This window comes from Lissotriton helveticus, chromosome 12 (genome assembly GCF_964261635.1).
Source record: "Lissotriton helveticus chromosome 12, aLisHel1.1, whole genome shotgun sequence".
Classification (NCBI taxonomy): Eukaryota; Metazoa; Chordata; class Amphibia; order Caudata; family Salamandridae; genus Lissotriton; species Lissotriton helveticus.
Genome location: NC_136073.1, coordinates 564,991,104 through 565,016,358, shown reverse-complemented (window position 1 = coordinate 565,016,358; position 25,255 = coordinate 564,991,104). Strand labels below are relative to the sequence as shown.

At 44.0% G+C, this 25,255-nt stretch overlaps 1 protein-coding gene across 4 annotated transcripts in view; it reads left to right on the top strand.

Annotated features, from left to right (window-relative positions):
• Positions 1-22,321, top strand: part of JOSD2 (Josephin domain containing 2) — a 219,702-nt gene extending 197,381 nt beyond the window's left edge. For all 4 annotated transcript variants that reach the window (XM_078669711.1, XM_078669713.1, XM_078669712.1 and 1 more), the window contains 2 exons: positions 15,274-15,468; positions 18,484-22,321. In XM_078669711.1, coding sequence (XP_078525837.1) covers positions 15,274-15,468; positions 18,484-18,583 — 295 coding nt within the window. In that variant the 3' untranslated portion in view covers positions 18,584-22,321. The remainder of the gene's footprint in view (positions 1-15,273; positions 15,469-18,483) is intronic.
• The last annotated feature ends 2,934 nt before the right edge of the window (positions 22,322-25,255 follow it).

The following is a 25,255-nucleotide window of genomic DNA, read 5'->3' as shown; positions in this document are numbered from 1 at the left end:
CACTGATTTACGCAATTTAGAAACTGAGTTGCGGGATTTAGAAAGTGCTATGGACCGATGCCCTGCAGACCTCAAGACTCATGCACTTATGCGTGACAAGCTCTCTGAGTACACGCAAGTGGCGGATAGGGAGAGTACCTTCCTGGGACGCCCTCACATGGCGCGAATATACGGAGAGGGCGATAGACCTGGGAGAGCGTTGGCTAACGCGGTTAAGGCCCCTAGATTTGCTAACACTGTCCTCGAGATACAAGACCGTGATGGTACACTATATAGAAACCTCCCTGACCAGATTTGTGTATTCAGGGACCACTATCAGGCACTGTACTCCTCAAAACGTACAGACCCACTGGATCTCTCTACTTATTTTGAGGATGTTGTGCTGGCGTGGTTGGGGGATGCTCAACAGAAGTTCCTCCATGCAGAGTTGTAATTGGATGAAATAACCGAAGCCATAATGGGTATGCGATCAGGCAAGGCCCCGGGGTCAGCTGGCCTCCCTATTGATTTTTATAAACTTTTTACCCATGTCCTGGCCCCTATATTAAAACAAGTTTATTATACCGCACTTGAGGAAGGGGGTCTGCCCCGAACTATGTGTGAAGCCCTAATCACCTCCCTACTCAAACCGGGAAAGCCCCCTACCCTATGTGACTCGGACCGTCCATTATCCCTCTTGAATGGTGATACCAAAATTCTCGCCTTAATCTCCTTATGGAGCCCCTGGTACTTCCGGACCAGGCCGGCTTTGTTCCCAATCGTGCCACATCCCATAACCTCCGCACCCTTCATGCAGTGCTCCAAGACATCAACCCTAAATGTGATGCGGTGGCTGTATTTTTAGATGCCACTAAGGCATTTGATTCCTTTGAATGGGATTATTTGCTTGGTACGCTGCAGCACATGGGGCTCCCCTTTAGCTTTTTGGACTGGGTGAAACTACTATACACCCGGCCCACAGCGACTGTGTTTTTAAACTGCTCCAGATCCGACGCGTTTACTGTACAGAGAGGCACCCGCCAAGGCTGCCCATTGTCCCCTATCCTGTTTGCGATTGCGATTGAGCCCCTAGCGCGAACCTCGGTCAAAAACATAACCATCGTTCTCTCGTCTATAGTGCCCGGCCGCTTCTCATGCCGCTTTATGCAGATGATATGATGCTATACATAGAAAAACCTTGTGATAATTTAAATCCTGTACTACGCGAAATTACCAAATTGGGAGGTATTGCGGGGGTACAAATCAACTGGGCCAAATCCGCAATTTTCCCACTGACAGATAATACACATCCATTCCAACTCGACTACCCGCTAGTGTGGGAACGTGACGAACTAACATACTTAGGAATTCGCGTCACCAGAGACAGGGAAGCACTGATGCGCGCCAACTATGGCACAGCACTGGATAAAATTACAGATAATGTTACTAAATGGTTACACCTCCCTCTTTCCATGGCCGGCCGCATTGCCCTCATCAAGATGATCCTTCTGCTGAAACAGTTATACCTTTTTAGGGCTCGCCTGCTGATGTGCTTGCGCATAGCTGGCGAGCTATATTGTGGCTTAAACAGAGCTTAACCATCTCGGCGATTTGTTGCAGTGCCTGAGAAAAACAAGCTCAATGCGCAAGCGCATTGGCAAAAAGCGCGTGCACATCAAAGCCACCAACCTCCTCAGGCATCTCAAGCTTCCCCCAGCCGGCATTTCTCCTCCCCTAATTATTCACTGCACGGCCGGCCGGCACATCAAAGGCTGCTGCTCTCGGCCCCTATTCTTCCCTTCTTTCCTCTCCCCGCCCCCCCTCCCCACCACCGCAATGCCGAGGGCTTGTTATAAACATTCCGTACAACCCTGGTAGCTTTTTCTTTCGTTCCCTCAGATCGCAAATCACGAGACTAATTTGGGGGGGGGGAAACAAGCGCGGCTCAGTCTAGATACCCTTATGCTTACCTTTCACCAAGGTGGGTTTGAAGTCCCCAACTTTGAAAAATATTATGATTGTGCTCAGGCGCACTTTGCCGTATACTGGTTCCACCCACCACCATATATGGCTCACCTGGCCGTAGAAGACGGCTATATGACTCCCACGGTGCCTTCTGGATACATTTACACCTCGGTGAGTCAAAGAAGCCGAGATCCCTCCACAGTGGACTGTACGGTGCAGGCCTGGGATCGTTTGATACGTTTACTGGACTGCCCATTTCTCTACTCCCCTCATCTGCCCCTGATAAATGACCCAAGAATACCTGTCACCTGTGAGGTTATTGGTCAAAAGATGCTTAGGAAGCTGGGACTCTGCAAATGGGGTGATTTATATGTGCAATAGACTTTTCGGTCGAAGGAGCAATTTTTCGGTGAGCAGTCTCCCTCTGTTATGGATACCGTTTTATTTACTAGACTGCGGCAAGGTCTCCGAGCCCTCACCCCGTTCTTCCCCACCGAGCCAGATAAGTTTGCGCCGCTTCACGCCATTGTGCAGCCAGAGGCCCCCCGACATGTTGTGTCCTTGCTCTACAGACATGGGCAAGCCGCACCTGGCTCCACTTCCTCGAGGGCTCGCACAGAATGGGATGGAGATCTGGCCGAGCCATTGACGGAAGAGCAATGGGAAATGAGCTGCACTCAAACACGTGCGATTACTGGCAATAATAGGCTGAGGCTACTGCATTATAAATTTCTACATATGCTATATCACATCCCCGCCAAACTTCATAAATTTCATTTACGCGATTCAGACAGCTGTCTCCGCTGTGGTGCTGCAGGTGCTGACTTTATCCATCTTGCCTGGTCCTGCCCCCAAGTCGCCAACTATTGGGATCAGGTTTTCCAGGGGCTGACTGACATGCTTGGGGTAGCTATGACTCCTTGCCCACTCCTGGCACTATTGGGCCCGACCCAGTCTGTTACCACTATTCACAGCAAATTCCTAGCTCTTAGTCTCCTGCTGGCCAAACGCTTAGTTGCTTGTAGATGGGAGAGAGGGCGAGCCCCTAAGTTTAAGTGTTGGATTCGGTCCATGACCACTTGGCAGGAGAGATTACATGATTATGCAGAACTTCTACCCCGAGGTCACAGCCTAAGGAGGTTTGGGCACCGTTTATGGCGTATCTGTATAGGCAGCGTGCTGAGGAGGGAGATGAATAAGTAGGGGCGAATGTTGCTAGTGAGGATGTACCATGCTCACCTATATGTAATGCTTGATTTTTTCTGTCTGTGTCAACTACATTTCGTCTCAAAATGGAACATGTCTATGGCCCTGAAATGCACCGACCTGTATTGTCATGAACACCTGGCGTGCTCCTCATGATGTCATTACTTAATTACTATGCCTGCTGGGCCAGCTTGCTTGTTTAATTTATATGGGACGTGGGTTCCCCCTCCCTAATGTGAGGCTTGAGAACTGATTTATGCTGCTTACTTCGACACTCTCTATTCTTACTGTTGTACTGGGGGACGGTTTGGGTGGGTGGGTGGGCGGGTCAGTTGGTGACGGTCCTTTCAAATATGTACTAATTGCTGCTAGGACCTGCTCTACATGAGAAGATGCCGGAGTTTTAGCTCAACCATGCTTTGTATCGCTACTTATGTATACTGCATTGTTGTACCGTACTTTGGAATATAATAAAGGTTTTTTGAAAAGAAAAAAAAAAGTTCCCTTATATAGCTGCATTCAAGTTCCACAAGAAGGAACTCGTATTCACCAATTACTTACTGTTCCATGTGTATTCAGGAGTGAAAACATTCTGCAAAATCTATCTTCAATATCACAAAAATCTCTGGCCGTTCCTTCCACCTATACAAAGCATGGTCCTCCGGTCCCTTGACCATTGCAAGTCTGTCGGATTACCTCCATAATTGGATTGAAGATACTAATACTTCTTTTTCCCCTTCTAGCATCTATAACCTCCAGGACTCCCTTGCTGTCTCACTTACTTTCTTCGCTCTGCTTTGGCTCTCAGAGGTCACTTGTTTATGTCATTTTATCACACTTGGCTCTTCTTCTGATTCCTGTCCAGTGCATTTTTTCTCCTCCTTGGCCTCAGCATTTGCCCCAGCTTAAGCAGTTTTTGCAAAGATGCATCTAACTACAATCGAGGTCCATTCTGTTGAGAAAAAAAAGCCTGTGTAGTGCTTTTTATTAAAAAGCTTACAATGGGTCCTTCTGTTCTTGTCCATTGTCGTTGCTCTTGTCAATCCCTTGGAAACGCGCATCCGTAAACAACTAAACAACTGTCATACTTCCTTGAATCCAGTAATGTAGTTGATATCTCTCAATCAGGATTTGGTCCATTCCACAGTATGGAGTCTGCCTTGTTGGGCATCTCAGACAAACTCTAATATGGCTACCCTGTTCCTCCTAGACCTCTTGGACACATTTGACACAGTCTCTCCTTCCATCATTAAAACCTGACTATCTTCAGCCTGTATCCAAGGCACTGCACTCAGATGGCTTCAGTTATTCCTTGCTGAGCCCTCCGAGTTGGTATTTCTTTCCCAGTGCCAGTCACCTGCCAAGCCATTCGATCAAGTGGTTCCTCCCTCATCCCTACACTCTTCAGTGGGCATGTGTTGCCAGATTAGATCCCTTGTCCTCCCCTCATAGCCTTTACAGAAGACACTCAACTGACCAGCAGCATAAGCATTAAGAGCAATAACAGCCAATCTCAGTTTCATACTTTTCTGTCTAGTGTAGCTCACTAGATGAGGAATAACTCAGTTAAACTAAACTCAGACAAGACCGAAGTCCTCTTTTTGGGCCAAGTCCTCATTTTGAGTGACTGCCTTCTGTCTGTACATCTCTAAGATGGTTTCCAGACGTTGTACCTCCTCCTCAATCTTCTACTTAAGTAAAGCACCTTGGCCTTTTTATTATTTGTTAAGGCCCTTTCCTTTTCTCTGCAAATCACTTGAACCTCTGCCTCCTGCGTTTACTGAATTGTGTTATTTTGTATTGTAACATAGAGCTTATGAATCCTGTTTGCGTCACTGAAACGCTTGCTTATATGGGTAGAACATGACTACACCATTCAGAGTGTATGGTTGGAAGGATGTTGTCTTTATTTTGATCCTATGTGGGAAGTGTTTCTGTTCTTGTGTGATGACCACCAAGGTGCAACCATCCTGTGTGCAAATGCTCCCCTTCCTTCCGGAGAATTGCAGAAAAACTGTAATTTAGTTGATCCCCTTCTGCCTAGATTATGGTAAAGCGCTTTATCTGGCCTGTGCAATCTGCTTAGGCAGTCACCAGTTTCCCATTTTCTGCCGAAATTGCACTGTTTGATCTTAAAACAGATCTTGTTCACAACTCTTTGTACATTATAAAACACATCATGTTTACATCTAAAATCTGTTTAATGCATATACTGCTGCTCGCCACCTTTGTTCCTCTCATATCTACCGTCTCTGTCTACCCGAGATACAGAAGCATCTTGGGGGGCTGCACATTGTACTACCTACACCTAAGTCTTCCAAAGTCTCTGGATTTTCCCTCTGTGACTAATATGCTTTTTCCTACTGTCTGATTTTTCCTGCATAGCGCCAGGACACCCTCTGCGAATATCCTGCTCCAAAACACTCTCTCCCAGCCGGGAAGGAAGTAGCAGCACTCGCGGGATTGTTTATCAGATTTAGTTTATTTTCAACGCTTCACAAACGCGTTTCGGGTTTCTCCCTTCTTCAGTGTCACGATAAGTGAACCGAGGAAGCGTTTATTTAAAACAACAAGTGACATGTGCAAAACTGAGGTAGGACTGCTCACCGTTACTACTCAGTGAGCGCCATCTTGTAATGTGCAAAACCGCAATGAACAATGTACCATATATACACCATATCCATCGTTATCTACATAATATACATAAATGTATTTACATTGAATATATTCACATAATAATATTTATACAAATCAGCATAATGCCGAAGGTCGGTTAACCTGCACATCACTTTGCTAAATCTAGCCGTGGATCGGCGGATGGCGATTCCTATGTCTGGAACCGCCTCTTAACCTCACAAATAACGCCGTATATCGGCATGTCACACCTGTCACCACAAGACCAGCATGCTGTTTGGACCAATTAAGAACCAAGCCAGTCCCACGTATGGTAATCAATAAATGAGCATGCATTAAAATAAGCGCAGTTCAGTGGATGCAGGAGAACGCCTCTGATGAAGTGGAAATGGACCACAGAAACGCATCAGGCGAATCTAACTACCCGGATGGTGGGGGCGAGAATGTGAATGCCCTTCGAGGTAGCACGCTGTTGAGTGCACCCTGGAAAGCTGAGGCCATTGAGACACAAAATATATACAAGCTGGCCCGGTCATCACTGTCTCTTTTCTGCTTCGGCGGAGAATTGTTGTTTTGGTCTGAGGAATCGGAAGAACCAGGCCCACCACTACACTCAAAAGGAACAGAAGCGGTGCAACTTTGCATTGGGCGGGGCGCACTGCCGCATTCGCCCCCGTGGAAACTCACCAGATTGTGGCGGTTGTGCAGTTTGGGGACGCAAGGAGCTTCATCGTTGTGGAAGGCAGTATGGGACACTGGGAGAGAGCTGCTTAAAGGTCCTGCTTTACCCGTAAAACCTGTGGCTGTCCTGGCAAACCACTGCATGCTGGGACATGTAGTTTGTTTCACTCCCGCTACATTCTAGCAGGTGATATTGATCTCCGCTTGTGGGTGGAGCTAACTGAAATTATTTGAGTTGGGGCAGGACTGTTTTGGCGGTAAAACCCACCTCCTGTTACACCTGGGGCGCTGAAGAGGTCACACGGCCGAAATGCATAAGCCCATCTGCTCAACCTCAATAAAGAAGCTCCGTTGTATTCCCCGCTTTTGGCCTCTGACTTTCTTTGGAGAAGGTGGTTTTGATGGATGTATGTATGTATGTATGTGTATGTATGTATGCATGTATGTATGTATGTGTGTGTGTGTGTGTGTGTGTGTGTGTGTGTGTATGTATGTATGTATGTATGTATGTATGTATGTCCCTGATCATACTGCCTGCCGGCTTACCGGAATCGACGTGGCCACATCCAGGTTTAAAGATAGTGATCTCATTCCTTTAGATTTTAGGGGCACTTGCCTGAGAGACCACATAGCAAACTAGTATGACTTATAGAAAAAGGTAATGTCTTTCAACTACTGCGTTTACTCCCTAGACCAGTGGTTTTTAACCTGTGGTTGCCCCCCCCCTGCAAATATTATGAATCGATTGAGAAAGTGTATATAAATATAGAAGAGAAATGTAAAATTGAAAACTGTTCTGTGAATGGATATACAATTGGAGGCTATAAGTTAAGTTAGTATCATATTGATTAATGGGAGCAGTGCAGGTTCATTAAACAGAAAAGAGAATATAGTATGGATGACTAGTAACCACAATTAAATTTAGAAAAGTTCCAACCCTCCTATCAAAATATTTAATGCATTTGTTTTAATGCTTATTTCTCTATATTTTTTGTATAGTGGTTTGTGGTTCAAATCCTCAAACGCTGAGGCAGGGGTCTCCGGCCTGCAGTAATGATTCTGTGGGGGTCCCCAGACTCAATAATGGTTTAGTGGAGGTCCACATATTCCAATAATGATTCAGGGGGGGTCCACAGAAATCAAAAGGTTAAGAACCATTGCCTTAGACAATGAAGACACAATTTCTAGGTTATGCTGCGAAGAAGTGCCATCTTATTTCTGTTCTGTTAGTCCAGTTCACAGTCAATTTTTCGAAGATGTACTCTTCAGTTTGGTATGAGCATACACCGGTTTAGAGACTCCTATATCGTTGAGAGTGTAAAGAGTTCAACTATATCATGGCCATTGACAGACCTGCCCTACGAGATGTCATAAACTGGAGCAAAGTACATACCTTGGCCACTACAACCAAATCCTGAGCTTAGTTAAAATGGTCTTCATGTACCTATGCATACTACAATGTCTTGGTTCGTCCTTTTGATAAGGTTGTAGTCCAACATTATTATTAAATAAATAATTTAAATGTTAACACAATTAAAATTGATTTACTGTGCTGGTCAGTAGAGTACCTTCCATAGCACCCTGTAGGTGTCAAGATATCTCTACACATTTAGCAATTGAGACATTTCCCAAAACCCCAAGATTATCTCAGTGGTGATTCAAGGTTTACAATTCTCATTTCTCCCCCCCCCCCCCACACTTCCCCCTTTTCCTCATGCAGTCACAAATCATGCTCAGTAACAGGTACTGATTTAGATTTCCACAAGCTTCTGAATCTGGAGACGAGTGGCTGCACGTTTTGTGAAGATGAGAGCAGCTTCTCCTCTAGATTCTTTGTGGTGGAGAAACAAATGGTGGCTCCCTGTACTCTTTTGGGTCTGTTCCATTTCAGTGAACGTCTTCCAACTCTTCAAGATGGTCATCCTTGCTCAAGTACTGAAGTCTTCTCTTCCTTTCAGGCAGACAGCAGATCAGCCACATCCACCCTTAATGTTATGTCAGATTTGGTAGCATATCTGCACAGTCCCATGAATGTATGCATCCACACTAATATTGACACTAACATGATACCACATGCATGAAACCATTTTTCTTTTTAAATAACTTTATTTTTGCATTTATGACAGCGAACACTGTGACGGTATACAAATGTACGGAAGGGTAAAGGAAAACAAAAGAGAACAGCCGGCAGAACAATGTCGCAGGTGGATGAGGCATGTACATACAATGCAAATCAGTGACACATTAAAAAGATACCCCCAATACATTTTCACATGGTGGTAATAATACACAGGACTGGGAATTGTCAGCAGTAAGCTCAAAAGGTCAAAGTAAGCTGAGTTATTTGTTTCCGTTGGTGCCCAGTTCATCCCTTCAAATGAGGAGGTCAAGCGAGAGCCCCCAGGATCCACAAACCTGGTGAGGAGACTCACAGACCCCCCCAGATCCTCTTCAGCTTTATCGTCTCGCCTACATCGTCTCAAGCGAATCTCCTCGACCAGTTTCCATTTGGCCGTATCTGCCACCCACCGCTCTGCATTCAGCCTCTCTCAACCCATCCAAGTGACTGCAACCTGCTTTTTAGCCAAAAGCAGCAATTAGTGTAGGAATTTACAGGCCACCTTATAGAACTTCGTCCGGGGAACACCCCCTAGCAGGCACACCACAGGGTCCATGTCCACAATCACACGCATCACCCTGCTCACTCATGTCGTCACTTGCAACCAGTATATGTGGTCCTTCAGGCAGTCCCACGCTAAATGTAGAAATGTAGCCACAGTTGCCGAGCACCTGGGGCAGCCCAGAGGCCTACTAGGATCCATTCTATGAAGCAACGCAGGCGTAATGTAGGTGCGGTGTAAATAATTAAAGTGATAAGTTTTTCAACCTGGTGTTACTAGATTCCGCTTTCACCAAAGAACACAGCCTCAACCACCAAAGATCCTCAAGCTGTAACCCGAGGTCACCATCCCAAGCTTCCCTTGCCTGAAAGGGGGCAGACCATCGGTCGGCTGTCATAGCTGTGTATAAATGGGAGACAAGATGGCTAGGCCTTCCCAACTCTAAGAGGCTCTTAAAAGTCTGTGATGAGGCTGGGGCTGCCGGGATTGTATGCCCCAATTCCACTACAATGGCGGAAATAATTGCATAATAAAGGAATTGTCCTGGACCCACTTGAAAATTGTACGTACAGCCTCAAATGTAATAAGTTCTTCATTGAGGAAGACGTTTCCCAATGTTTTACATCCTCCAGCCTAAGATGTCCACTAAATTAGTTAGTACCCAGAAAGTCCAAAAATACAAAGTCCTGGGCGAAGGGGACTTTCCCCATGACCACCCAGGTAGCACGTTCCCACATTGATGCCGCATGACGTATAATGTATGGAACAGGATCCTCAGTCCTGCCCCGACATCAAAAGTTGTGAGAGCGATGTTGCCCTTGTCACACCCATCAAAAGGGATTTCTCCCAGCTGCCTTCAGCCACACACTGAAGCTGGGAGGTCATGTAATACTGCTTCAAATTAGGAACTGCTAAGCCCCCCTCATCTAACAATTGAAACAGGAAGTCCCTCGCTACTCTGCTGTGGCCCAGATTAGTGTGGTAAGAAGGGAGTGTAACTGCTGAAATACCTGTTCGAGATATAACCTAAACATCTCCAAGATATCACTCTGCGTGTAAACATCCTGACCCTGGGGTGGGACCGAAGATGAAGGCTGGGACAGCTGGGAGTCTCTCTCCGAAGTATCCACGCTAACAATCAATCAGAGTGATCACCCACCCTGTGGAGCAATTCTCAGTAGGATTTCAGGGTTTAGTTCTCTCGCCTGTCCCTTACCTCAGTGACCTTCTGTTGAGCCTGTAACTCTTCCCCATGTCCCCCCCACCCCCTGAAGGAGGTCTGCATGCTGCGTGCGCCTGACACCGCAAGAGTCCTAAACAACATTCCCGAATAACCACCTTCATCGCCTCCCATTCAGTCGACCTCAAACTTGTAAACCAATTAATGTCAAAGAAATCTGTTTAAGCTTGGTTCAATATCTCCTGCCACTCAGGATCTTGAAGAACCCTGAGGACAGCCTCCAAGCTAACGGGCAGTGGGGAGCACTGTCCCACTCTATCTTACAGTAACCGGAGGCGTTGTCTGATAGATAGTAAGATCGGTGGGAGATCGTACAGATGCTAGGCCCCAGGGAAGCAGTCATGAGTATATTGTGCTGTCTACTATGTAAATTCATTTGCTGTCGGGTGTAAGGCCCTCCAAATGCCATAAAGCCCCAATTGATCAGTGCTCTCCCTAAGCGCCGCGGTCATCCTTGGTTAGGTGTTCAGTAAAGGAGGGTGCATATTCAAAGTATCATTCATTATACAATTAAAGTTCCACGCACACATGACTCGAGAGTCCAATCCTGTGCTATCAAGTCACATTCTTTTTGATAAAACATCTATTCGTCCAGGAAGGGGCCATACTTGTTGACGATAACAGTATCCACGTCATCGAGTCTCCCTTTTGCGAGAGGTAGAAGCCTTCCACATCTGCCTCCAAATAGGAGAGGGCAAAAGGGACCCTCAGGGTAACCCAAATGAGTACTTCCCTAGAATAAGTTGAATAAGTAGCAGTGTAAGTCTGGCCCCTCCATTTATTAGGTTTCGCCCTGGGCGTTGCAACTGCGTAGCAGTTGCTCCGCCCACGGCGAAATCTCATGATCCTACATATGGGCTTTGGTTCTGCCTCTGTCTCCCATTGGCTAGCTCCATAAATGGAGGCTAGCCATTGGGAGACAGAGGCTGTCAATCACGCTTTCTCGTGAAAACGCGATTCGGGGGCGTTTCTCGGTCTTTTTTTAAGCCCCGCCCCTTTGTCCTGGGCCGCCCTGTCATTGGCTGCCGGCCCGGGACAACCCCGTGACGTCATTCCCCGGGCCGCGCTGTGATTGCCTGGCCGGCCCGGGACCTGACTTGTTTTTCATTTCAAACACTGTGACAATTGAAACAAAGTTTCCTTGTAATTTTAAGAGTTTTAAATTCATTAGACGCACTGGGAACCCATTGGGCAGCGGTTGTAAGGAAGAGCCCCACTTAAGGCACGGACACTAAATGAGGGCCCTTTTCACAAACAAAGAAGGGGGGTGGGGTTGAAAAGTTTCGTTTTCTTCTCATTGTTATTGTTTAACGGGCAGTTCTATTCTTTTTTATTTTCTCTCCTTTAATATTATTTACCCCTTCTGCCAACAATGAAAAAAAAATCCATCCGCTTCTGTTACAGATGAAACTCCTCTCCCGAGTGAAATCCTTTACTGGATAACCATGAACTGTCACCGCTTTATGCCCAATTCCTTTTAATTAACGATGCATGCATGTTTCAGAGGCCCAGCAAAGTATGATCATGACTAGCGGTGCGTTTTAAAAACTGAATCGCTAGGAGAAATAAGCACTCGGGATAAATGTTTTAATGCATTTTTATTATTGTTGGTAAGGGTTTTCCATACAACAGACTTTGTTGTGTTGTTATACGGTGCCTTTGGGCAAACGGTAGTTGTATTTTTAATGCTTTTTGTACGTAAGATGAATCCTCCCTCTCCTATTCTGTAAATACATGAATAATTTATATGTTGAATGGCTACCGGTCTGCATGTGAAAATGGTGTCGTAGTCATAGGAAGCACTGCCATCTCGAGCACCGAAACGCACATTAAGTATTCCGTTGTTGCTCTTATTCTGTGGAGTGGACAGGGGCGCATTTATTCGAGAAGCTCCCGTTTGACTGGGTAAATGACGATAAATGCACCTTCCTTGCTTATTGGATGCTATGTTGATCATTTTGTATAGGGGTTTGTGCCAGCATACGTTCGCTTCAAAGCGCTTAGATGGGAACCGGGGGTGGGGAGGGGGACGGATGGAAAGTTGGAATAGCTAGTTATTGACTACTGCGTTGGTGTAAAGAAAAACTCGACTTATTTAGATTACATTTGAAGACCAGTTGTGTCTTGGAGAGGTCTTGAAAATGAGTCCGAAAGTGGTTGTTTGGATTAAACCGTTCGGCGTTAATCAGTGCCGTCGATATTTATTGTCAAATAGGTATAATCGACAGCAGGCTGCAGTCTTTTTCTTGCACACTGTAGTTTCATATAGAGCTGTCATGTTGAAAGTAGGATATACTTACGTTTCTGTAAGCCACCTAACACCTTTTGAAAAGAAGAAAGCACTGCCATTCTGCAGTATAGTGATCTGCATAAACCCTTCAGCAGGGTACTGAGCCCAACGCTTTTGAGGCAACGTCTGCCCACTTTAAAGTGCATAATTAGCAACTGGACTGCCTAGTGCTGTCATAAACTGGGAAAAAAAATCTACAGGCCCTCCTCAAATCAAGGTCAGATCACTAGCAGAATGTAATTTAATGAAAAAATGTATTTTTTTTTTTTTACTTTCTTTAGAGGGGGGTGGGGTTGGCAGGCTTGCAGACTCACTGTGGCTCATTCGAAAGGGGGATGAGGGAGGGGGGTTTCATCATTAGAGGGAGGCGGGCCCAGTCTGAAGAGATGGCAGAGAGGGGCTGTTTATATAACACTGAGACATCCCTGACACCAATCACAGTATCTGCTTAGCTGGCTGGTGAGGCTGTTGAAGATTCACTCCTATGTCAGGAAGGCCTGACATGCAACTACGTCCTCTGCACACACCAACGTTGGAGCCAGCTACCTGTCAAGCATTATCTCCGTTTCTCCACAAGCAGTCCATTTCTAGTCTCACCCTCTTATTTGTTTCGGACATCGTTCGGACGTGGCTGAGCATGCCTCCCAATGTGGTGCTAATGGTATCCGAGCAAAATCCTTTGGGACATGGAAAAGGTGTCATGCGTCATACGGAATGGAAGTTTGTGCGAGAGCACGCTGTGTCCCATTGATTCTTCCATTGCTTGCCTGTCCGTGTCAGGTGTGCCTGCTGCATTGTTAGTGACTGCAGAGGCTATTGGCAATGTAAATGACAATGCCATTTATTTATCTGTTTTCAAAACCAACACATAAATAAAAAATTTGTCATTTACAATGCCAATAGCTCTAACTTTTCCAAAGGCGAAACCATTGCATTGTAAATGCTTGTTTAGCTAGTTTCATGGCCTCCTCATTGGACTGGTCGGTCTCCTGTACACAGGTAATATCCACTTTGCGCCATTTAAGAAGTAAAGGTACTCTGCACTGCTTTTGGTATGAACCAAACCCCCATACGTTCCAGGTGAGGAGCCTATAAATTCCAGGCATATCCTTCATAAAGTTCGAAGCACATAACAGCTAGTAACCTGTGAGGAAGACCCCGGTGTAGAAGCCCTGAATTACCCCCGGCCCACTACCGAAGCCCCATGGACCCCTTACCGACTAGAAGACGAAGACCCATCTGTGCCGGAAATAAACAAAGACTTCTCCCTTCTACAGGACGCGTCCATTAACCCGGAAGAGGAAACCCTGAGAGGAGACGGACCGAAAACTCCGCTCGACCAATCCACTGCGTGGCCCCGAGGAGCAGAAAAGCGGGGCAGAGAACATCGTCGGGGTTTCAGGCCGGAAGAGGAATCCAGAAGGTGAAGACTTCAGGAGAGACGCTGAGACTCTACCTGACGCCGCGGGAACCAGCGAAGAAGGAACCGTCGATGAGGAAGACTGCGAGGCTTCTGAAACGTGGACGGAGGACTGGTGGATCCCGGAGGACGCAAAAGCCGCCACAACTCTGGTGAGTTGTGGCTTTTAGCGGTACGTGGCAGGGCAAAGGGAAGGAGGGAGGGAGTTAGTGAACACCCTGCTGACTGCTTCTTTTTCCATTTGTTTTCTTTTGAGTATATTCCGGGACCCCATCTACGTTCCACCGACATCCTTGACACCTGGATCCCCAACCCGGATAACAACGCCCCCAAAGAAGATTACTCACGAACCTTGTACTGGAGTGGACATCACCGACTTCATTTGCTCCCATTTTTTCCTCCTGAGTTTCTTTTCTCTTTAAAAAAAAATCACATTATTCACCCTATACGACCTCCTCACTTCTGTTTCCGACCGTCCCTCCGACATAACCCCACCCACAAAATGATTGCAATTACAACAGTAAGAAGTGAAATAAGAAAAAAAAACGTACACCCCTCCCACCCTGGACATTTATAAGCTAAATCCCACTTCCTACAAGCCCAACACGTATGAAACCATGCAGTAATATTTACTCATTTTCATTTTAATGATACCATAAATATACTTTTTAATAAAAACAGTGATGTTTATCCACACTTTTTCATACTGTACAGCTTATATCTTTGCTGCATTTTTTGATTTGCTCTCAACGTATTATTTGTAACTTAATAAACAACATGAGTTGTTTAAAAGAGCTAATCATTAAAAGTGTGATTAAATAGGAACTGTGGAATGGCTAATACAGCAGCGTTTTTATAATTTACAAGGTGATAAGGTATGCAAGAGAAGAGCACTTTGTGAGGATGCAAAAGATGTTGTCAAAGTCCTCCCATCTCCATCCCCCGGCATCTCATTCAAGGCATCCTCTTCCAAGGTTATAGCCTTCTGGCTAGAGTGGTTGACCTTGAAGCTAAGGAACCGGGTTCGAGTCTCGGCAGGGACGCTCAACATCCTGTGGTTCTGGGCAAATAACTTAATCTTGCCATGCCTAACACAAATTAATGTGCCCGTCTGTAACAAAACTGGTGCTCATGTAAAGCGCTTTGATACCTGATATCTTGGGCTGGAGTTTGCACTATATAAAACAAAAAAACAAAAATTAATAATCTTTTTAATTTTGTTTTTTCTTTCTGTAAGGTCATTGGAGAAGCTGGTCCTATCCGAGATCCAGGGATTCATCTTAAACATCCTGTCAAACATCTCTTTGGGAGTATTGTCTTTGCCTATCAGACGCAAGCACTGGATTGCTGTCCGTCTAGTGAACGGCCTTTACTACAACCTGGATTCCAAACTGAAAGGCCCAGCCAAGATAGGCGATGAGGCAGCGCTCAGGTACTTGTCTCAGACATTACCTTTATCTTATTACAGAATCACTCTTAAAGCAATATTATTAGGAATAGGATGATATTTGGGTAGCATTAACTTCGCCCCAAGGACAGTAGAAACTGTTGCTAACAGTGGCGCTGTAGGAAACAGGCATGTACAGCAAGAAGAGGTTGCATATTCAGAGAAGGAGTGCCAATTATTTACCAGATGGATGCTCAGTAGTTGGTTCTTTTGGAATGTGCATCAGATCAGACAATTGGATGGTTGCCATCAATCTTCTAGCTCCATATTCCAGGTTCCTGGTGCAAGGCAAGAGAATATGTGTTTCAAGCTTTTAGGTTTACATTTCTTTTATTCATTCACAGTAAGACTCATTAAATGCTTCTTTTTCCACTAGCCTTATGTAACATGGCGTCCCTTATGTTACTAATGCCAATCCTGTAAGCACCAATGGAATCTCCGTACCTTCTTCTCAGCCACGTATTCTAGAAACCTGACCTTGAAGTGGATGCACCATCCTCAGTTTGGTTGTGAAATGTGTTTTTACTGAGATCTAGCTGGGCTTTTAGAACCTCCAGCTCACCAACCTCCGAAATTGCTTTATAAGTCAAAAGCAAAATAGTCTGGTGCTGGTGTTGTGAGCTCAAAGGCCTACACTACTTCCACTGTGATCTTCAAGTATAGAATTTAATTTTCACTACCTTCTTACACCACAAAACTACCCATTGTTATTCACCCTGTTTATTTTCTTTGGTCTGTCATTCAGCTGATTTTCTCCATAAAAGGCAGGCATACAGAAGTTGCTCTGAATTTCTCCAGTGGATTCAGAATTGATAGCCTGTTTTTTCTGTGCTTTAGCCAGGAGTCGGGGAGGGACTACATCGGAATAAAGTCAAAGAGCAATAAAGGTTTATGTCAGGAGAACGCTGTTAAAGTAGGAATCCTTATATATGAATCTTAATGATAACCATTTTGTATTGAAGTACCTGATCCACGGTATTGTGTTAAAACCAGCTGCTTTTTAAAACGGGATTGTAATGATTCTTCTTAAGTAAGTTTTTATCTACTCAAGGGGGGGTATTGTAATGATTTTAATTATTCAAACAATAAAAAGGAATTTGAATTTGAATACTGGCTTAGTTTTGCAGCACACATATGGTCAACCCTGTGTTTGTTATGAGGATTTTTGAAAGACCCTGAACGCACCTTCCACTTAATGCATGCTTCCCAATGTACCCGGTCAGATACGTTTCTAATTTGTTTAAGATCCTTTATGTGATTATGATCACTAATTCCTTCTGAGGCAAACATTTCAAGGCAGTTTTAGTAATCAGTAGTGCCCAAAGGATTTTGACCTGGGGGTCTATGCTAATATCAGATACCTTTTATTTTGGAATTAATGGTCTCTTTTTCTATTTCCAAATCGCCCCATTCCAGATCAACCCACAATTTTAGCAGTAGAAACATTTCAGATGTTGGGTAAAATACCCAGCATCTGATAGGTTTCCAGCTCAGCCAAAAATAAATCTAGGCATTCACCTCTGTACACGTTGGTATTTTAGCATGTCATACCTAGGTGGTATTCATGAGATTCTATATTTCCCTGTATAAAAGCTTATCTCTAATGTCTTTATAATCTGCAAGGTTTGTCACACCAAGTCACCGATTATTAACTGCATGCGTGCGGCGGCTTTTTTCGCGCTGTGCGGCTTTTTAAAAAAAGCCACGTTACATGACGAGCTCAGCTCGTCATCAGCGTGCGAGCGGCACAACTCATGACGAGCTGAGCTCGTCATGAGCGGGGAAGGGGTTAAGAAGTTACAACAGAACTTAACTGCAATAACTTATTACAGTTTAGTTCTGACGTCAGAATGTCTGCTGCAAGAGGAAAGACAGTTCAGGTCACAGAGCATAATTAAGGCAGCAAATGAAACATTGCTTCTCTTTCTTCTGCTATGTTTTTCTAGCTGAACTGTGCCAAGCAGAAAGTAAATATTTATGACATGTTAATATTTTGCACTCCTCGGGTAATTATAGAAAAGGTAGAATCATTCTGCATGTTTCTTTTGCACCTTAAAAAACAAACTCAGTTGTATTAAACTGCTTCTAATTCTTTTTGCTACAACTATCTGACTGCCTTGTAGATGTTTAATTTCTCATTAGATGTTCTATTTTTATTCTTCCCGTGTACACAAAATGATCTCTTTTTCAAATGAAAAAGCTATGCACCAAGGATTTAAGTGGTTTGTGAAAAAGGTGATGGTGTGACAATGTATTACAAGGAATAAAGTACCCCCTTTGTACATAACAAGGATATTGCAAGTCACCTCAGAAGCTTCCTTGTTGCTCTATATGGCCATGGAACTCCTCAGTAACTTGCAATATTCTTCTATTGTACAGTAGGGGGTACTTTATCCCATGTATAAAAAATTATAACAGGTCACTTTTTCCATTAAACATGGACCAGTTTAAACCGAGGACATGGGGGAGTTTATAAGATTAATCAAGTTTAACTGTGCTCTGTTCTGCCTACACCCATATAAAAAATTCACACCCTTCCAAAAATTGCTACTGTAGGCTCTTGTTGTAACATAACGTTTAATGAAAGTAATCCTATTGGTATCCGCTACACTGCAAACTAGTCCAGCAAGATTTCATAATAAAAACGTCTGTCTTCTTTGCCATATGTTTGTGGCCACAGACCAGTTATTAGGGTTGCCCGAGAGTGCTGTGTATATTTTCAGGGCTTTTTCTGGTTTAAGGCAAGTATCTTTTAAGGTGATAAGAGATTAAAAAGAGTGTACCAGCGTAATGGAACTCAGATGGAGAGTGCACATTTGTGTTGATTGTTTGGTCTCTTAATGAGGTGGTGCTGAGCGGCTACGTGGAGAGGTGAAGGTAAGGTGTTAGGGGTGGGCATTTTATTAAAATTGTTGTAAATAATTGCATGTCTGACCTAGAAAAAAAATTGGCACAATTACTTTTTCAGATGTCTCACCTTCTCTTATTTTCCCCCCAAAGAGAATTTCTACACAATTTCATCTCCGAGGGGCCTTGTGAAATCCTTCTTGTTGTCCGAAAAGATGTAGAAGAGACAGGGAAATGGATGAGCACAAGTTGACTGACGATTGGGAGTTTGGAAAAGGACGATGCTATGCAAGAAGACCAAAGAAATATAGAATTCATAAGCAAACACGAACCCCTACCTCCTTCTGCCTCATCAGTGCCTATGATTAAAGCCTTCCTGGGATCCAGGGACACATTTCTTCAAGAGATGCTGCTACTCATACATGTTAGTCTAAAGAACTGATTCAGGCGTACATGTGATTTGGAAGAGTAAACAGCAAACCCAAAGCGACAGCCACAGAACTGATTCAGTGATTTAGCTCAAGTAACATAGCCATGAACTGAGCCAGTAGCAGCATTGATCATAAGCCTCCCATATGTGTAGCAGTAAATAAAGAATGCAATAATATAATGTCTGTTGTTGGGTTACACACACATCTGGACAAATGAGATTGTTCCTTACAGAAAAATCTACATCTCCTTTCCTCATCCACAAAAAAGGCAAAGTCATCTGTTTGGATGAGGCCTTCATCGATCTGTCCAACTCTGCATTTACAACGCATCTTATTGAGAGAAATTGGCTAATCATAAGTTGTGTTAATGCTTTTTCTGCATCTGAAACGTATGTCTGCATGCAATCATGCAATGCTATCAGTATTGTATTATAGTTTTACATCATCAAATATATCCAACAAAACTGTAAGATTACCATTCTTCTTAGGAGGACTTTGGAGACCTTGTCCGGAAGAAAGTGACAAGCTTTATGGCATGAACACTATAAAGCCTGCCATCCTTGTTTAGAAAGTCTCAGACCATGACTACCTGGACTTCCTGGATTGTGCACATGGTCACGGGTCGTTATCTCTTAACATATTCTTTCTTCTCTCCCTACTAGAAGATGTTTTGTCTGTTGACATAACTCGAAGTTTCAGTCATGCAAAGGTTAGTCTGTTAGTTTATCCTTTCAGTAACGTGATATTTGAGAGGTTAAGATGACTTTTATGTAGTGAGATCATCTCTATTAATGTACTGGCCTGGTGGTTTGCCAGCATAATACAGTTATTTGTTGAGGAGATGCCATCTATTTTGGGTCTTTGTGTTTGGACAACAGACAGGGTGAGTCCTTTGTTTGCTGAGGGGTTCCTTTGTTTGTTGCATTTCAATTAATGGTCCGGCCATTACAATGTGAAACTTCTCCCTAGATGCTATCTTTGGATTTGAGGTGCGTGTATAACACTCCTTGAGCAACTTCTGAATGCGGTGCCTTAGCTTGCTCTAGTAATCATATTGGGTGAGACTTTTGGATACTAAAACAACGGCTTATATGTTAAATTTGGGTCCTGGATACTGAAATAAGTTCAACCCTGTGTGTGTTGCTTTGGATTCTAAAGGGTGATATGGCACTTTGAGCTAAGATAATTTGTTTGTGAGGTGCCATTATTTGTGTTGATGTGGTTTAACACAATTGTGGATGAGACTATAGTCTGCTGAAAAAAGCTCTGGATTGTAGTTGTTGCTCCTGTTTGGGTATGTTTGGATAAAGTCCGAGTGCTAGGTGTGGGTGTTATGAAACGTCATTTAGGAATGCTCGGTTGATTATGATGAGTGAGGTTATTCTGTACTAATTCTTGGTTGTGTTTTGTTGTTGGATGTGGATTTTAGGGCCATGCCCAAGGCTTTGACCGTTGGATGCTAAAGCACTCTCCTGTGTGTTAACTTTGTATTCTGGTTGATGATTATGGATGCTGAGGTTCTGCTCCTGGATATTTTCCTTAATTACTCCATTTTCTTCTGACTTCATTAACTAATGGCCTTAAACCTTGATTATGTCATTCTGGGGGCACATCATTACAAACGGATGGTTCCACAAATAGATATGTTTTTGAATTACACCATTCTTTTTGATCACTGTGCTGCTAATGGATTTGCACTTGGGTTGTACTGCTTGCGAGGTCCCAATCCTGGATATGTTCTTTTTTACACAATTGTGGTTGCTGAGGTTGAATGCTGATGCAGTCATTGAATGTTCTCCGGCCTGCTTACTTTACATTGTATGTGCTGTTTATGGATGCTATTCAAAGGTGATGCCCCTGCTGCTCCCTGAAGCCTCTAGATATTGAAAGTCTTTCTGGGTGTTGATCGGTCCTTTAAATAATATTGATGATTTCATACATTTACCAGTTATACACTCTGCCTGCTTTTTGTGGAGTTTGTGTGTGCCTCAAATATCTAATTTTTTTTAGATCAAGGGCCGGATTTACATTTTACATATGAAGCCAAAGATATTCCATCTGCCAGATTTTAGAAATGACCGCCAAGCTGGAGGTGTATTCTAAAGTATTGTCAGGAACCTCTGGCACAGCGGTTCCTGGCAGCTCTTATCTAAGTGTGATGCACTGCTCCAGCAACATGACAGCTGCATCCATCAAACTTAATACTGTTTTATTTTCAAAAAGAAAATACTAAATGGAGATTCTGTCATTGAAAATAGAAAAAATGCACCCACCCCACTGCCATGGCGAAGAGAGAAATGAGCAATTTTTACTGCCTCTTACCACCAGGGTTTTCCTCATAGTGACATAAGTAGGCGGACATAGAGGTCAACCTCCAACCGAGTAGTCTCCACTGTGGTTACACCAATGGTCAGCCCGCTTCTAAATCTGGCAGGTGGATCATTATCTTGGCGGTAAGGATACTCTGTTGTGACTAAGTATTCTTACCATCAAGATATAAATCAGGCCCTAGGCTTTCCGAAATGGTGCACCGATTTAATTCACATCAAATATCTAGGTGTTCCCTAAAAGTACTTGCTGTGTTCTGGTTCACTTGTGAAGTTCTAGGCACTTGATTATAGTTATACTGTGAAAGGTGGAGGCAGAATAGTCGCATCTGTTGGCTACAGGTTGTTAAATGACCTTTGGTCACACTACTTCAAATTGGGTGGGTCTAAATGCATTTTTGTTTTTAAACCTTTGTGAATGTCCTAAAACCTTACAATTTAAGGGACTAGGAAAACTTTGTAATTAGTTTTCTTTTGTTCTTTTTTGCTGGAATGTATGTTTCTTCTTTGAGAAGCTGTATTTCCATTGGCTTGATGTGTAAGGTTTACTTTTTATTAAATGCATAATTTAATAATAGGTAATGATCGCACTTTACATGTGTATGTTTTGTTCAGTCCTTTGATTCACCTCCAGTTAATAATTTATTAATATTTAGCAAAGTAATTTAATGTAACCATATAGAATTTGTTTGGAACCAAGAAGTGTACATAAGCAAGGAATGTCAGGATATCAAATTGATTTCAGGAGCTCATAAAGCTTGTTTCAAAGAGGTGAGAGCTTAACCTATTGAGGTATTCCCCTAGTTAGAATGATCCCTTGTGATGTAAGTGCATATGTATAGTCAGGCTGTTATGGTGTGACCTTATTATACTTCAGAACCAGAGCACTACCACTGCTCAGCAGGCACTAATACTTTTAAGCAGGTGAGTACTGACAGCCTTCTGTTGGCTGCAAGTCCTTTATGATAGCGTGTAGCTGTACATCACAGTGTTCATTTGACTGTTAATGCACATCTTTGCTCCCTCAGGGAAAAACGATTCTACCAGCTGGTTCTAGTGCCAGCAGCTTTTGGTTATCTGTAGTTTGGTGTTAGGTGGAAATATGCATTCCTGTCACCCACCTCAGAAGATATTACTGTCCAGTAGCCCAATTCTTAACATATTTCATGTATCAGGCTTTAAATAATATTTATGTACTCCTATGATATGTTATTAAATATTTATTTAAAGTGACTGTTACTCTATTGGATATTTGTAATGATATATTTCTTTGTTTTTTCTTTCCTAATTGCTCCCTGTTCTTCTCAGTTTTTCTATGCTCTCTCCTTCATGTTCTCTTTGCTCTCATTAGTTGCTTTCATTTTGTTGTCTAATATTCAGTTATCTTCTGCAAGCTTTGTGCATTTCTTCCACCTTCTAGAATGACCAGATATTGTCATAGGGATTCGAAAATGGATGAGGCCATAGGTTCTTTATAGGAGCCGAAGGCCCTCTTCTCGCTTTATTTTCTTCTGTCTTCCTCATTAGTATGAAACATCTACTGTGAATAGGAGGGTTACATCCCTGGGCCACAGTTTATATTGGGTGTAACCTGACTGTCTTGTGAAGGATCGTTCACGATCCCTACTTTGCTCTTGTGCACCCTGTAGAATAATAGCCTTTAGGTGTAATTTTGAGACCAACCCATGTTTCACCTCCCCTCACAGCTTAATTTAACATGAAGGATTTGCACAACACTTGGATATTTTGGATTTTAGTGCTTTGTAAACATAGTGAGCATATAAAGTAGCATTTCTCAAACTGGGGGTTGCAAGCCAATTTTGGGTGGGTTACGAAAGTCCTCGTATATGTGAGTAAACATTTGTAATTATTATTAATGTTCTTATTTTGACTGTAATTAGTCTGTAAATGTTAGAAATTATTAAAATGAAAATTAGGATGTGCGTAACAAATACGCCAATAATTCTTATCAGCCTTCACCAATCACAGCTCCTACGAGCAAGCAGGAAATTAAATTCCTCAGAGGAGGTATAATTGGTGCAGGCTGATTGGCCACTCTGTATTAAGCAGAAAGCGTTATACTTCACAGGACAGTAAAGGCACATTCCCAGCAGTCCTGGAATACAATTGAATTTCGAAATGTCTTGCATCAGATGGCCCTTCTGTCAAAATGCTCCGTATTAATCCACACTGTAATTTACAGCCACATAACTTTGCACTACAGAATGACCATTCTCAGATTAACATGACAAGAGAATCAGGATTTCCTTAAAGAAATGGAGGCTGACATTATGCAGAACTGTTAGAAATGGGAATCTCTGGTTGGTTAAGGCCTGCGCCAAAGCCAGGCGGAGACCACCACTCTAGTCAGGGAAAGGGAGTTACATGCCAAAGATAACCCCTGCTCACCCCCTTGGTAGCTTGGCACGAGCAGTTAGGCTTATCCCGGAGGCATTGTGTTAAGCATTTGCACAACACACACAGTAACAACACACTAGGTACACCACAAAAGGAACGCCACACAAAGTTATATATATATATATATATAAAAATAGCCTTTGTATTATAATAAAACACATCAGATAGTAATCACACAATATATACTGTGCCAACTGGCACGGGCAAGATTTACAAGGGATTATTTACATATGACAGGGCCACGTGGGCCACTGTCAGAATTAGCACTTGGTAAAGAATAGTAAAAGTAAGAATATATATGAACTTAGAACACAGCCAGTAATCACTGGCAGACACTATACTCCGCGTCAACCTGTAACATAAACCAGAACAGGCACAGTATTACATAAGGCGAGAACTCTATTGTGCGCCAACCTCATAAGTCTAAATCTAGTAAACCACAACTCCCAAACCTAACTTGAATCAGGAAATAAGCTTAATAACATAACCTGCAGTAGGGAATAATTCAAACCTAGACCACAGTAGAGAAATGAAACATCAGACAGTATGTAAAAAAAAAATAAGCATAAAAGCACATCTATCAGCATAAATCAAGGTGCATAAAACATACTATAAATATTACATTTCCTAGCGCCTATATAAAAATTACATTAGGGCCTTGCGCCCTATAAACCTAACAGTACCCTGGGCCAACTGGCCATCTCTAAGGGGCTCAAATGCCCTTTGTCCCAAAGTCAGGGCGCGCTGCCAATGCAGCGACAGTCACTGCGGCGTACTTGGCGCAAACCTAAACGTGGCAGCTGCCCACTACTTGCTGGGCATCTGGGAATCTCAGTGCAGGCCAAGGTAGGGGCGAAGGAGTGAGTCTCACTCCTAGATTCAAAAGACATGTCCCCCTAAAATAAAGAGTCCTAAACGGTGCAGCTGCCCACTACTTGCTGGGCAGCTGGGAAAGTCAGCAAATGCGACAGGGGCTCTCCGTAGCCCTTAAAACAAAATGTGCCACACGTGGGAGCCGTCTAGGTTCTAGGAATGGTGGGGCCAAACTGGAGCCATTGGGCTCTAAAAATAAACATGTCAGAGAGAACATTGGCTCCCTAAAAATGATTATGCCCCCAAGCACTGTGGCTTTACATAAATGTGCTCCTGGTGGAGCCACTGAGGCTCTGTAGGTGATGGGGCAAACATGGGCCCTGAAACAACTGGGGCCTCGTTGGAGCCACGGAAGCTCTGGGGGCAATGGTGCAAAAATGCAGGCAAGGACCTGGGCCCCTCGGGACCGGTTAAACAGTGATGTGCCCCCTCTGCCCAGCCCTCACTCACCGGGCTCCTGTGCGGGCGGGGACTCCTCCGGTCTCCTCTTAGCTGGGACCAGCACTCTGCTCATCATGCGGTGGGGGAAGATCTGTAGCCTACGCGGCAGGGTCAGACACCGGCAATATGCCTCGAGCCCCCTCCGCCTTCCCTCAGCAGACGTTGGTGCCTGCGGGGCTCTCCCTCAGGCATGGGAGCCCCGCACAAGTAGGCACCAGCTTCGCCCGGTCTCCCTCGTTACTCCGAGATCAGCGAGGCGCGGCCAGCTTCTCTCAGCGGCCGGGGACTCCGTCCAATCGCAGCGCGGAACCAGCACCAATCCTAGCGCGGCGCTGCCTGTGATGTCACGGGGGAGTCCCCAAGGTTCCCGCGCCGGCGGCAGTGAATTTTCAATCACGGAAAAGGTGGGGTGGGCTCCCTCGAAATAAGAAATAC